We start from the raw sequence: 14,830 nt of genomic DNA on the forward strand, positions 1-14,830 counted from the left end.
TTGTGATGTTTGAAGCAGTGCATTCAGTGTAAGCCATATGTATTAGCTACCCCATTAAAGAAGTTAGATATTTTTCTTCCTTTTTCTTCTCTCTGTTTTTGGGTGGTGCCCTCTATTGGGCAACAGAATCCCTCTGCAGCTCTTAAGCAAAGCTTCCATTTTCCCCCTAACATTGGGACAGCTCCACATCCTCTCTCCTGCTTGTTGTTTTTGAGGGAAGAGTCCCATTCAGCACTTCAGGACTTTATCAACTCCAGCTGTGAAATCCACGATTTCCCTCGAACACAACTCTTTCACAAGAGGCAAAACACGGACATGTGGGGTGGATGTGGGGAAGACAGCAGCAAATCACAAGAGAAAGGAATGTGATGGTCATAAATGGGATTGATTTATTCCATCTCTGCCACAAAGAATGGAAATCATTGGCCTTTACAATTTGTCAAGTGTAAATGTGCAGTTTTCTTTTAACTGGGTGTGGAAGTGAGGAGAGTTTTGACAAAGGGGTCTACACAGTGGTGTTTTTGTGATGAAGGGGTGAGTTGAATGTTTGAGTTTGACAGGAAAAGGGGCAGTTGTTATGATCTATAAGAGCTGACCTTGAAGGCTTCTCTGCTGCTGAGTGTCATAAAATGGCTCTCTATATAGGGGATTTTCTCTCTATAGTGCAGGCCTGTCATTGAAAAAGAAGAGGACAGATTGAATAACTGAAAGCATCTGACAGTGTGGGTGTAGCTGCAAGAAAGATGTATTGCCATTGCTTTCTCCTTCTTTTTGTCCTTGTTGGGGGGGTACATTTTTTTCCGTGCATTACTCTGAACGAATAGTTCTTGAATCAATCTTGCAAAATTGGTTGAAAATTAAAAGAGTATGCATTCTCCAGCATTGACGTCATAAATTAGGATTCAAATATGACCCGAGAAGCTTTGTTTAACTTTGAACCGCTTAGGGGGTAGACTGCTCAACAGGGGTGGAACATATTGAAGCTACACGCTGAGAGGATGTGTGAGTTAAGATGTAAATACAACAAAATCACACGCCCAAATTGATGCTGCTTTGGCATCCATGAAAACAGTAAAGTTGAAATCTGTTTTCCAAATGGTTTTAATTATGCTAAAGAAAAGTTGCATGTTTCACAGCTGTACCAAGCTGCCAATGCCACAACAGATTTCTTTCCATTAAATTTACATTCTTCTCTTATGAAAGTGAATATTTTACAACTAGTGCTGTCAGGTGATTTAAAAAAATCAAATTAAGTTTAGGATTTGTAATTAATTAATCTAATTAATCACAATCACAATTAATCTCATATCTATCTATCTGTCTGTCTGTTTAGAGAGGTGGGGTCTGGCGGAGCTTGTTGATCATAATCATGCTCATAAACTACTGTGGGTGAGAGTGATGCGCTCTTTGGATGAGAGCTCAGCACGGATATAAGGAGAAGATGTGATACTGCAGAGACATAACGAGACGCTGCAAGTCAGAAAAGTTCAGGCAGCTCACGCTTGACCTGAGGATGTGTCAGGGTAGTTCAGGGAGGAAGAGTGGAAAGGATAAAGGATGGAGCACCCGAGACAAACACGATAAAAAAATGATTGTTTTCTCTGTTTTTTTTGTTTTTTTTGGGGGGGGGGGTGTCAAAACAAGAAGACAGACATAAAAGAAGATTCCACTCTTAGGTACTTTGGTGATAACATAGTCATAAAAAAACTCTAATATTTGGGTCTTGAAAGATCGTTCAAGATGTACTGAATATGGCTGGCTGCCAATGAGTTAATCACGTGTTAATTTTTATAATGCAGTAAAGTTAATTAATCAAATTAATGCATTAAAGTGACAGCCCTATTTACAACATTAAGTATAAGTATAAAGCCTCTCTGAAATGGACCTAATGGATTTTACTCAGGTGAATAAAATGTGAAGGGAAAACAATCATAACAGTTAGTGCTCTGACTTTGAAGTTTTAGGCTCTGCCAGTGAGGGAAAAAAAACAAACAAACAAACAGCTGTTAGTGGACACAGGCCCTTACCGGCCCTTTTGAGTCATGCTAGTTTTAATGTAACATTTATACAGTGAAGAGTATACTTTTTTTATTTTTGGTCAACATGAGATCCATATATTTTGTTGTGGTGGAGGAGGAAAAGAAAAATCTTGCAACCCTCATGCATGACCACAGGAGATTCGCTCTTAAATCCATATTTCAAAGTTAATGTCATACTCCTGTATCTTTTTTTTTTTACACTGCATTTGATTTCACTGCCATCAGGCCAAGTGATCAAATATTTATTGTTTTCCAAAGTGCCTCTAAAAAGTCTGTACAAACATTCAACAAGAGCAGCAAATCAGACTTGGAAATGAAGATCTACAATTCAAACCAGAGGTTGTGGGAAAAGGTGAAGACACAGCCTGAAGTGGTCCCATTTTTCTGGTTGAAAGCGTGCTTTCTGCGTGGGTGGTTGACTGCAGAGAAGCCAAAGGTTGACTGAGGAGCAGGAATCTCTCTGTGCATCCTTAACCATTGAGACAGAGAGAGGATGAAAGTGAATGTGTGTTTACATCCCCCCCCTGAATCCAGTTCATGCTTGATGTATGTTAATGGCACATGCCAGTGTTCACTGAGCCGCTGTACATGCCTCTGTCCACTCAGCCACCTCTTTGTTGTGTGTGTGCTGGCGTGAGTGTGTGTTTGTTTTATTTTCCGTGTTGTCTGACATGTGGTTGACTGATAGCATTCAGAGTGCTGACAGGGCCAGGTGCGTGACTATCTATCTAGCCTCCCCAAGGGATGTGTTTAGACTCTGGGTGAGATTGTGCATGTATGTGTGAGTGCTTGTGTGTGTGCAGGGTGGGAGGTGTTTGACCCCTCTTATCTCGGGCACCCCAGTGTGTTTGTTTTCACAGCCACAGCACAACCTCAGCACTGACGTCAAGTGACCCTGGGCGGTATCTTTCATATAAACCACACACACACGTCCTAAAGTGCAGGTTACAAACCATCCACCCATCGCCTGGAACAGATAATAAACACATGACAGTATTGATTCCGTAGAGTTGAAATATCTGTTATTCTTATCAACCAAACCCCTGACACTGAAATAAATGACACAAAAGTGACATCGAACTCAACCAGGACTGGCACATTTTGAAGGGGGGACATCCTGTTTGGTTCTGCTTGGAGCACAGGGTCTTGTACGTCCTCGTATCAGCACCATTTAGCACGTGTGGGTGATAACACAATGAGGCTCCAGCTGTGTGCAGAGATGTTGTCGACCTCCCTGCTTTCATCCCTCCCTTTTAGACGCCGGCTTCACCTTCTGCCTCCCTTCAGCAGGAATGTGCTCCCTCACCACCAGATATTTATCCGTGGTTTTCCTGGAAATCCAGAGTAGCTTTGCCGAGCAGGATCCACAGGAGCACCGACTGAAGCTTAAATTTAGCTGCGGCGAAGTCTTTTTTATGTCAGTGCCAAAATAAGATTAAGGCATTCTAACAACAGGTTAGCTTTTATGTAAAGAAAAGCTTTGTGTCCGACTTTTGCCGGACCTCAAGCTGAATGTAAGGCCCTTTTAAAAGTGTTGCATTCAAGTCAAGAGCAGGACACTACACTGCAAAAAATGGAAATCTTATCAAGTGTTTTTGTCTTATTTTAAGTAGAAAATGTATTTTTCTACTTAAAATGAGCCACATTCAACTGCTCAGTCCAGAAAAAAATTGTTATAAGGTATTAAAAGACAAAAATGAGGTCTGTGTTGCTTTAACAAGGAAAAAAAGATCTGCCGATCCATCAAGAGAAGTTTGATTGAAAACATGCTTTAAACTTAAATAATGTTTCATTGGCAGATTCTTTTACTTGTTGCAAGCAATTCAGACCTTATTTTTTGTCTTTAAATAACTTGAAAAAAGACACTTTTCCAGACTAGTTAGGGGAATGTGGCTCATATCAAGTCTAAATAGGCATTTTCTACTGATATAAGACAAAAACACTGAATAAGATTTTAAGTTTTTTTGCAGTGCAGTACTTATCTCTCCTGTGAGATATAATAAAAACGGCATGCTTTGGGTTTCTCTAATGTTGAGCCTTTTCACTTGGTTGCTTGCACGAGCATGTCAGCGGCTGCACATTGGAAGGTCACAGACAAATATGGTAAGGTTAAATCCAACAAGCGCAAGCAGCAAATCAAGAGTGCATGCCATGCCCAGAAATATCTTTGTAAGTTCTTTGCTCCTAACTGAAATGAGAGGGGTCTAGCTGCAGACCTCCATTCTCAGCCGTCTCTCTTTGAGGCTCCACTGTCAGAAGGAAGTGATGTAAGGATGTGAAGTTCAATAAAACAAACAAACAAACAACAACAACCAAAAAAAAAACCCCAAACTGTATTTTATTGAGCTAACAAAGAGTTTACAATTAAATACATTTGAAATTGGTCAATGGATCTGGATATCTCTGTACATAATTAAATAAAGATAAGTAAAAACTTGCACGTCACCTGAGGTCAATTTTAGTGTTTTGTTATACCCTTGACTAAAGTTGGCCATCAAATGTAATGCAATAATTTAAACTATAGCCTGCATGTAAGTTTTGTTTTATTTTCCTCATGGAAAACATTTGTCTATTAGTATTCTGATATTCAGAGTTTTGTGTTACAGAGACTCAGTGTGACATGTTTCTGTGATAAAAGTTGAAATTCTTGTTTAAAACTGAAGTAAAATCAATATACGCTACTAGCATATAAATGCAATTTATGTTGCAAAATAAACAGTGGCATCAAGCTAGTGCATTTTTTTTCCATATTGCTTTTGGTATATTAGGAGATGTATAACATGTTCAATGTATTGAATTGGAATCTGGTGTGAAATAGAAAAGTAAATTTTTAGGAAATGGAAAATGACATTATTACACCAAATGTGTCCAGGTAATGTAACTTTGAAGGAAACTTTTATTTTTTTATTTTTTTCTTTGTATCCTGACGTCACTTCCTTCTGACAGTGGAGGAGTGGAGCCGCCAAGAGAGTGGAGGTCTGCAGCTGGACTGTCTTGAGGTTATTTACCATCTACACATAATTTGAACTATTCAAAGTCATCTTCTCATTGATATCCTCTTTATACTCTTTCTTCTTCATCTCGCCCTGCTCTTTCCACATTTCTGCCGTGACACAGTCGGCTGTTGTGCTATTTTTAGAGAAGTGGTTGGACCTGGTAGCCAAGCACGAGGGAGCTGACCCGCCCGTCTCCATTTGTGAGGATGGAAATGAACCTAAGATCCACTTTGCTGGTGTTGACTTTGGAGCGCGTCAGTGTTGTTAAACGGGAACTTTCAGCTCTGTATTACAGCTGAGGGCTTTTACCTGCAGACCCCCTAATTCTCCCTGGGTTATATTTTGCTGCATCAGGTGATTATCTCAGAAATCAGGGAAAAAGAGGAGGGAAGTGAGAGGTTTTCTTAAGATCTCTCTGAGGTTTTGGTGTAAGCATGTTTCAACTCAGCACCCCAGGGATGGGCCCTTGTCAGAGGCGGGTTTCCCGGCAGTTCCAGACGGTCCTGGGAAGCTGGATGCCGGCCAATGGCCTCCAGTTCGTGCAGCTCCACGGGCAGTAGCAGCAAGCAGCAAAGTTTAGCTGGAGCTGTGCCACTCATTCACGTGGTATCCTGTTGTTTTAGGCTCGTCATGATAGGCCCTGGCGCATGATTGAAAACATGTCAGAGTGGCTGGTGCTATTCCGGGTCAGGGGAAAGCAGGGTCTCTTTTAAGTATTTTAAATGTTAAGGGCATTCAGTCTGAATGAAAGTGAGAAGAACAGGAAGCAGTGGCATGTAAAACAAACGTGTACACTTAAATAACATCTACGAGGGATTTTCTACCTTCACAGTCAACCTTCTTGTAGAGGTCAAGGTTCAGGCTCAGACTGAAACAAAAAGCAGCCTTATGAGAAAGGATACTTTTCAGGTGTTGTGTTTGCTTTCCCTCCCCGTTCTGCTCCTTTTATTGGTCGATGGCGTGTTAAAAAGTTCCGGTTTGCCGTGACATTGCAGTGTACCCCTCTGACTCCAGCACATCTCCTCGCCTCTCTAAACTGAACCAGATGGAGCCTTTCCATATAAAACTTTCACTCCCTTTTATGTCTCGTGCAGAGCAGGGAGCGCTTTGAAAATAATAACAAAAGAAGGAGCTTCATGTCTTATTGTGCCCACTTAATGCAGCCCAAATTCAGTGTGGCTCTGTCTTCCTCCAACCAACAGAACACTTGATGGATTAAATTCACCAGCTCCTCATGCTGTGAATACTCACAGCTTTAAAGAAATCCTACATTACAGATTTATGTCTGTGTTGTATTAACTCTGCTGTCTGTTCTGTTTTATTAAAAGCTGCACAGAATTAAAATAGTGTGTGCTTCAAAACCCCAGATTGCAAAGCTATAAAACTGTATTGATCAGGATAAATGTTTCCTTGTCTCACAACAGTTGGGACTCCTTAAACTGACTCTTTGGTGAGCAGCAGCTGTTATGCTGGTATATATAATCCAGTGCAGTTTTCATCAAGCAGGACTTTTGGCAATACATCAGAGTTTAGCACACATACAGAGCGTACCTTTCATCACCGTGACCACACAAATGCATCATTCTGTTGTTTAGTACCTTACAAAGAAAGACATAAGCCTCCTGGAGCCTTTAAGAAACTTTTCTCTCAGGCATGACGGCTGAGCAACGGCAAACCAACAGGTTCTGTCAGAAAACGCAGTGAGTAAGACAAAAAAAAAAAATGTCACTGGAATGACAATAAACTAACATATTATTAAGGTTTGTCCATTAATTAACATACTACTTCTCTTTAATTTCACCTTCTGAATTTAGTGGACTTTTTGTTACTGAAATTTACAACTTCCATTACCAATATTGCTGGTTACAGGTTATTTTAAATTGCTACTTCTTAGCTTCCAGCCCAAGCTAAAGGCTAATTAGCTACTAAAGGCTAATTGTTTGTGGTAATGTTCATTTCAACCCACAGTCAGCAGTTATTCTTCAGTGGTCTGCTCAAACTTGATATTTTATCAATAAAATGAAGAATGAGGTTACGTTAGCTCTGCTTGGTAGACGACTGGCAGGACGTAGCTAACCAGGATTTACTAACGTTACACATTATGGTCATGTCTTAGAGCACCAGGCTGCCAGCTCGATAAATGTAAATGGCTACTGAGCTACTTACAAACTGACAGTGTTTATTTGTTGTCACATTAACCTACAGATACGTCGGAGCACCGGGCTGCTGATGTCGCTAGCATATAGCTGGCTGCTATAGCATCTGCTTGATGTCGCGTTTCAAACCACTGTACTGTTTAATACCTAAATCAGCGCGTTGTATCAAGTAAAAAGTTGTCTTGAACAAAGTAAACTTATTTCGATCCGATCTCCATTTAATTCCAAAACAAACACGCCTCACTAAATGTCATTTACGACAGTGTGCGGAGACTCACACAAGGTGGCCTCATAGCATGCCTCATAGCATCTTTAAAGAAAAAATCTAAATTAAAGCATTTGTTGGAATTTTTTTTTGGATTCCTCTAAAAAGTTTGATTTTAATTTTTTAACTTTTATCTTTTTGTTTTGCTCCTGAAAAGGAGGGGCAGCTCCAGATGTAGACTGTGTGTGTCTATTTAGAGACGGTGTGTTCAGTGTTCGTGTGAGGAAAGAGAGAAAGAGAGAAAGAAATGTAGTTCACTGAACACACACACACACACACACACACACACACACACACACACACACACACACACACACACACACACACACACACACACACACCTAAACACACACAATCACACACACACACACACACACACACACACACACACACACACACACACACACACACACACACACACACAGTAATAGAGGCTTTGTCGTTTTGGTGGTTTTACCTACCAGAGGAGTCCATGCCCCCTTGAACTGTGTTGGCTGACTTTGTTGAACGCTCCTGACAGCGAGGGAGAGTGACTGAGAGTGAGAGAGGAAAGGAGATGGGAGGGAGGAGTGTTGCTTGTGGGAGGAGAAGGAGGAGGGAGTGAACTGAAGGAAGGAGAAGCTTTCTCAGTTTCTGTGAGTCCTGCTCGCTGTAGGCTACAGAATGAGCGCAGTTGCTCTCCTCTCAGTCTGAGAGGCAACTGCAGTTTTTTCTTTCCTCTTTCCTTTTTTTCTGTTAATCTCACCTTTTTAGTGCCTGACATCACTGGGAGTCATTGAAGGTTTTGTTTCTCTTCCCTCACCGTACTTCGGGACCTCTCTCACACTCCTGTGTTGTTATTTTTGTGCCTGGGAAGTACCATGCCGGTGGTTGGCGTAGCCTCCAAGCTCAGGCAACCCTCGGCCGTGGGCACCAAGCCAGTGCATACTGCTCTCCCCATCCCAAGTGCAGTCAGGGCGGCCACCTCACAGGGCTACATGGCCCGGCAGCAGGAGCTCAGGGTAGGTGAGGGTGCCCCGGGGCTCTCCTGCCAGCTGTCTGTCAAATCTGAGTACCAGCGGGAGAGGACACCTGAGGGGAAGTCCAGAGCGGAGACTGAGGAGAGCAAGATCTGCAAGGTTAGTTTGTGGCAGTGTGTGTCTGCTTTGTGCATTTGTGTGTGGTGGAAAGTAAAGCGACACTCCACAGGTGTCAGAGATGAATGAGCCTACGTCTGGCTTGTCAGGCTGACTCTCTTGCTCCTGCGTCTGTCCTGCTGTCTTTCCTCTTCTTGGTTTGAGCAGGTGTCTCCTTTGATCAGAAACAGAGATCCAGCATACGGTGATGAGTCATGTGTGCTGGGGGGATGAAGTCGCTTTTTTTTGTCATCATTGAAGGGGAAACAGATGAGTAATGTATTGCTGTCAGTGCATTACCTCATCCTGCTGCCCATTAACTCTGGAAATCATCTACTTTGCAGTGTGTTAGAGAAGTCTAGGGGCTCAACTTTGTGCTGGAGTCAGGACAATAAGGACCTCTACCTGGGAAGTGAACCGTGTCTGCTCCTCTGTGGGGAGGGAGACTAATCAAAGGGTAATGGGTACTACCTGAGTGGCCCCACGGATTAGAAGATCTTTGTTTGACTCTTTGTCTGCGGTTTTCTGCCTCCAGTGGGGGTAATGTTTCAGATAAACTACCTGTCCTGTTTTCTCCCTGAGCATATTCCTAATACCCCTATCGGAGATGAAATGTTGCGGCAGCTTCGATTGACGCAGAGATCATTGTTAAGTGGTTCCCCATACTGGACTCAAGCTGTGCCAAGTCCCTTCCTCTTTGCAGAAACATTTTGGCTCAGTTTCTCAGGCTGCAGCAGGGAAGGCGGGGTCGCTCTATCCTGAAGTGGTTTTCAAAACTCCCCGCCAAATACTTTCAGCAGTGCCGGAGTCCGTCCCACATCCAGAGCTGTCAGAGCACAAACTGAAACTTTCCTGTTTGGCCGGTTGGTCTCTCATACCTCCCCCCCTCCCTCCTCTGCTGTGCAGACCTCCTTCAACCGTTGCAAGACTTCCCAGCAGGAAGAAAAGACAAAAATTGAAGCGTCCCTTCCTAAGATTCTTTCCTAACTTACTTGGCTGTTGATGGTGAACAAAGCTGCAGTTCCTCGTGACCTGCAGGAAACGTGGGCAGCAGACTTCAAAGCATGGGTCATCGCCTGCCCCGGCCTCTAAATCCTGCCTTGTGTGTCCGTGACTGAGTCCAAATCGCCTGCAGGGTGACTACGGATTGGGGAGGGGGTTCTTGTTCCTTCATCATTAACCTGCTGCTGAACTGACAACTTCAGCTTGACTTTCAGCTTGTTAACACAACTAACAGACTCACTGATTTACAAATCTCTGGTTGGGACTTATTAAAGTGGACCTTCAAGCTCTAAAATGCTTCGCATTTCATTAACCTCTCAGTTAACTGCAAGCCGTTCTGTAGGTGTGCTTTGGCTCTGGTCTTTGCCCTTTTGTTGTTTACAAGGTTTCGAGTGCTTCTCTATGATAGAGCATCTACTAAATTACTTAAAATGTGCATCAGAGTCCTTGTTCTTAGAGAGCTTGTAGGGAGACAGACATCTCATGCCTGCCCCAGCCTGTCGGTCGTTGTGGGTGAGGAATTGGTGGTATGGAGGGGGGTAATTAGTCTGTCTAATTGTGTTGTGTCGTCCCTAAAGAGCTTTCCTCTCTGGGCTTTCAGAGGGGGAAAAAGGGAGAGAAGGTGGAGTAAACACTGCCATTACTCCTTCACATTAACCAGCACTCCTTGTTTACTTTGGAGTCCTATTATCAAGCAGGATCAAGTGTAGGATTGTGTTTGAGTGTGTGCGCAAGTTCGTAGTGCATGACTACATTCTTGTTTGTGCACATGCAGCCCCCTGTACATACAAAAAGACCAGCGTGTGTTGGCTTGTTTGCCAAAGGTCGAGGATATCCTCACCTGGATGCTGTTTGCTAAAGTTGGAACTGGGAAGATTTCAGCTTCTTGGTAAACGATGGAAACTCCTGCCTGGTCAATGTAGAGACTTACTGACAAAACATCTGAGCCGTGACTCAAGTCATGCTATCCCAAATCATCAAAGTTATAAACAATCAACAAGTATTTCAGCGCCCTGACGTACACCCATGCTTGCAGTGATAAAGACACAAGTGTAAGCAGAGAGGAAGAAGGGATAAGTGTTTTTCTTTGGTGTTGTATTTGCAGCACGACATAGGGCGTGATGATGTTTTTCTTACCAACATCGACAGACCAATATTGACACATTAAGCAGCAGAGTCACTTTCACAGAATGACATTATCAGCAGGAGAAACTGCACAAGTCCTGCAGGTGCTTTTGGCGGTTTTCACAGCTAAGCTGCGCAGACAAAGTTCATCTTGGACACTGTTCAGAATTAGCTGCAGCTGATCTCAGCTGTATTTACACTGTCTGTATTTATACTGTCTGTATCATTTCATAGATAATCCCTCTGCACAACAGACTGCACATAGTTTCAAAGGAGTGTCGCAAGTTTCATCTGCTTTTAAAAGTTTCTGTTTGAGCCCAGGTGTTTCTTACCTGACACATGTTTGTAAAGAGAGAAACCTTACCAGCAAATCAAAATAGGAGTTGGTCAGGGATGAAACAGTTCAGAAAAATCATGGTTGTTTTTACCGCCCCAGATTACCATATACCCTAATAATCCACTATTAAGAGATTATTTTTCATTAATTTTGTTGTGTATAGTCATGAAAAACCTGAAAGAAAAAAATTGTTTCCCATTTAAAACATCATTAAAGCTGAGTGAAACATTGCTAGCTTCAACATGCCAACTCCTCAGTAAGGCAAGCCACTATTGGCTGTCCCAGAAGTCACTAAAAGTCACTAAATGATGCCATTGTCTAATTTGCATAATAATAAATTTGCATATAATTGTCATGAACTCTGTAGGAGAGATATCTGGGCTGGGGACTGGCATAAGTGACCATAATGAGACACACACTTGTGTGATTTCATCTGCTGTGAGTGAGGAGGATTGTCTCTGTGTTTTGGATAGGGGAGGGGCTCACAAGAGCACAGGCTGACCATTGCAGAGGTCAAAACATGCTTTAAAGTCAGATTCTACAAACTCCAGAAAAGTTGCAAGAATTGTTGTCTTTAAAAGAAAGTCAAGACAGGGCTCTGAAACTTTATTGAATACAGCAACAAAGCCTCTAAGTTGGCGAAACTCGGTCCCCGTTTTATCCTCCACTTTCTTACCGCTGTCATCAGAGCTCCCACTGAATCTAAAGTGCTCTGTGACAGCAAAATGACACAACGCTACAGGTTCACCCTCTAGCTCTGACTGTCTTCTCTGCTCGTCATGTAAACAACAGGCACGCCCCCCCCACAAGTGTTCCACCTTACTCCTTCGCCTCACGTTGCACATGTGTATGATCGGAGCAACATACTCACTTCAAACTGAGTTGGAAAACGAAGAAAAAAAAAAACACAAACCGAACGAAGCACACAGAGTCACGAAAACTGAATGGTTTCGATTTTTTTCAAAATCGTACCATCCCTAGAGTTAGCCGTGATACTGTCCTATGTTTATGACAACATACAATGATTCCAATTTTTTATCCAAGATGTGTCTATGTGAGCACATTATTATGTATTATTTAGTTTATGTTGTCGTGATTGTTGACATGACAGGCACTCATATTAGCTAGCTGTCACAAACATTAGCAGATGGCAGCTTAGGCCTTGAGTTCCTGAGTGGTGAGGTGGCAACATCTGCCCCCCTTTGAGACCTTCCATCCTAATCAATCTAAGAATCTGTCCCGTCAAGCACTCATACTTTCCCTCCATGATTGAGATGAGAACAAGGAAAGACGTTTGCTCTTCCTGTTGCACTCTCTGCTGACAGTACACATCAGTCACTGCCTCTGGCGCTGCGGGATGACGAGCTGGAATGAAGAGCTTATCAGAGTCGACTGAGCTTTAATGAAGTGTCAGCGCCGCCACCACTGATAGGGAATTATCTTGTGCATCACGAGTTTGGCAGCTGTCCTAACCTCACAGCCCGAGGGACTTTTTTAAGTGAGTTCTTTTTGAGCTCGAAATTAAGATTGCATCACATTTTTTTTATTAAATTTATGCCCTTGCAGAGGAAAACATTATGTTGATTTGGTTCATTCATCCTTGAAAAATTGTGTTGGTGCCAATGGGATTCATTTAGGTGGTGTCTGTGTACTTCTCCATGCTTTCCAACACACACTACACTGAGCCTTCCTTTGAAGTGAGTTATATTTATTTAATAACCTGCTCGCTCCTCTAAACTCCGGGCCTTTTTTGGTCTTGACACAGAGAATACAGCCAATTATTGAATCAAGCTTTCCACTAGGTCGTGGACTTCAACTTCCACATTTTACCTTCTGGAGCATTTAAGGAACTCAACAGCAGTATTTCTCTTCTGGATTCAATTCCCCCTTTTTTCACACATGCACCACATTTCTGAAAATGTCCCAACTTTATTCTGATGCAAATGTGAATGCAAAAGATGAAATTTATCACCTTGACTTTTATGCAGATTCTTTCCCATCTCTTGAAGAAATCAGATTAGATTCAACAGGCACTGTTTGCCTTGTTATCACCTCTGCCAAAGAGGTTATGTTTTTGGGAGAGTTGTCTGTTTGTCTGTCTGTGAACAACTTAACTCAAAAATGAATGAATGGATCTTGATGAAATGTTCATGAAATGTGGGATAAGGAAGAAGTGATTAAGTTTTGGAGGTGATCCGGATCACCGTCTGGATCCAGAACTTTTTAAAATGATTCTTTATCATTGTGAGATAGGGCCGTTTTCACCATATGTGTATATAACTCCACGATAAATGGTCAGATTGCTTTGCAAAACAATACAAGACAAGATCAGCATAATTTCTGACAGATTTAAAAGTATGATCCAGATCCTGCCAATATACTGGATACTAAGATCCAGAATATAAAATATGTACTGGGTCATCATCATTTTCAACACTGTCAGGAAACAAATTATTGTACAAACCTGCAACAAACACCAAATTGTAGAGGACAGTCTGCTGAAAGGGAGTATAACACTAAAGTAGAACTAAATTGTTGCGTGGCAATCACAATATGTTTGGCGGAGGTCTGTGCTCTCTGAGTGCTTTTCTAGTCTGCGTATTGTTTACTTGTGAAAAATATCCTACACCTTCTACATGGAGAACATTGTGTCCTACTCTACACTAAAGTCAGTGGTTTGAGTTACAAGAGTGTGACAGAGGAAATCCCCCACCGTTTGGTACATGTGTGAAAGGCAAATTATTGAAATATCAGAGCTGCATGTCTTGAATCAGTCTAATAAATTCCAGGTGTAGAGCTCCTCCTTGTCAAGCTGCTATATTTTCCATCCTCTTATATTGGTGAAATGTCATCCCAGAATGTGGCCCCTTAAAGAATCAGTACACAAACGTTAGCCGGAAGTGTGGACTTGTGCCAGACACACTCACCCACTTAGAGAACAAAACATATCCTGTTGATTCTCTCAGTGTGTGTAAACGTGCGTGGGTGTGTGTTTTTGTGTGAGAGAAAGAGAGTGAGTGTTGTGTACACTGAGGATTAAGGAGAATAATCAGGGCCTATTTTTGTTGTCTGGTGCATCTCCTGCTCCGGCCTGATATTGGTCTCAGCACAACAGTCTGGGTGGGTTCAAAGCAGGGAAGTGAGGTGGAGTGCCTCAGGGAGTAATGCCGGGGTCTGGTGAGTTTGAGTGAGTGAGTAGAATGTAAACAAACCTTTGCTCCCTTCCATCTCTTCCTCTGGGTGGGCCTGACACTGTGGGTTTCTCTTGTCCTCTTTCTCTCCTGCTTTTAGTGCAGAGTCTGAATCTTTGTTCTATAGTTTGAGCTTGTCCAAAACTCAACAAATCAACTATAAAAAAATTAAAGAAACTATTTCTGTGCAAAAACACCATAAACAAGGCAAGTCATTGCCATCACAGTATGCTGACACTCTGAAAGTATCATGCAACTTCTATGCAAACAGTGTTCTAGCTAATAAATGAAATTTGCATCAAGCACAGATTTTCCTTTGCCGTCACTGTTATTTAGTGCATTAACCTATTCTATGTTGTTGGGGAGCAAACTCCTTCATTAATGAGAGTCTTATCATTTTACCTCTTAATCGCTTTGATTTAGCTCCTTGTCACTGATAGGGCCACTTTAAAAAAAACAAAAACAAAAATGCAGTATTTTTTCTATCAGGCTGTAAAACTTTTGTAACTTCGCGCAAATATTGTCATTTTCAAATTTGCGTAAACTAGGGATGTACCGATTCAACTTTTCTGGTTCCGATACTGATACTGATACAGATACCCAT

At 42.1% G+C, this 14,830-nt stretch overlaps 1 protein-coding gene across 10 annotated transcripts in view; it reads left to right on the forward strand.

Annotated features, from left to right (window-relative positions):
• The window catches only part of nav3 (neuron navigator 3), a 526,882-nt gene that overhangs the window by 266,503 nt on the left and 245,549 nt on the right, over nt 1-14,830 (forward strand). For 8 of the 10 annotated variants that reach the window (XM_074698210.1, XM_074698211.1, XM_074698212.1 and 5 more), the window contains exon 1: nt 8,317-8,574. The exons of the other annotated variants lie outside the window; for them this stretch is intronic. In XM_074698210.1, coding sequence (XP_074554311.1) covers nt 8,317-8,574 — 258 coding nt within the window. Of the gene's footprint in view, nt 1-8,316; nt 8,575-14,830 lie in introns of those variants that run through there. 10 annotated transcript variants of the gene reach the window in all.

Source organism: Halichoeres trimaculatus, unplaced genomic scaffold (assembly GCF_033239565.1).
Source record: "Halichoeres trimaculatus isolate MK-OKI-2021-1 unplaced genomic scaffold, fHalTri1.1 fHalTri1_scaffold_21, whole genome shotgun sequence".
In the NCBI taxonomy this organism is placed as follows: Eukaryota; Metazoa; Chordata; class Actinopteri; order Labriformes; family Labridae; genus Halichoeres; species Halichoeres trimaculatus.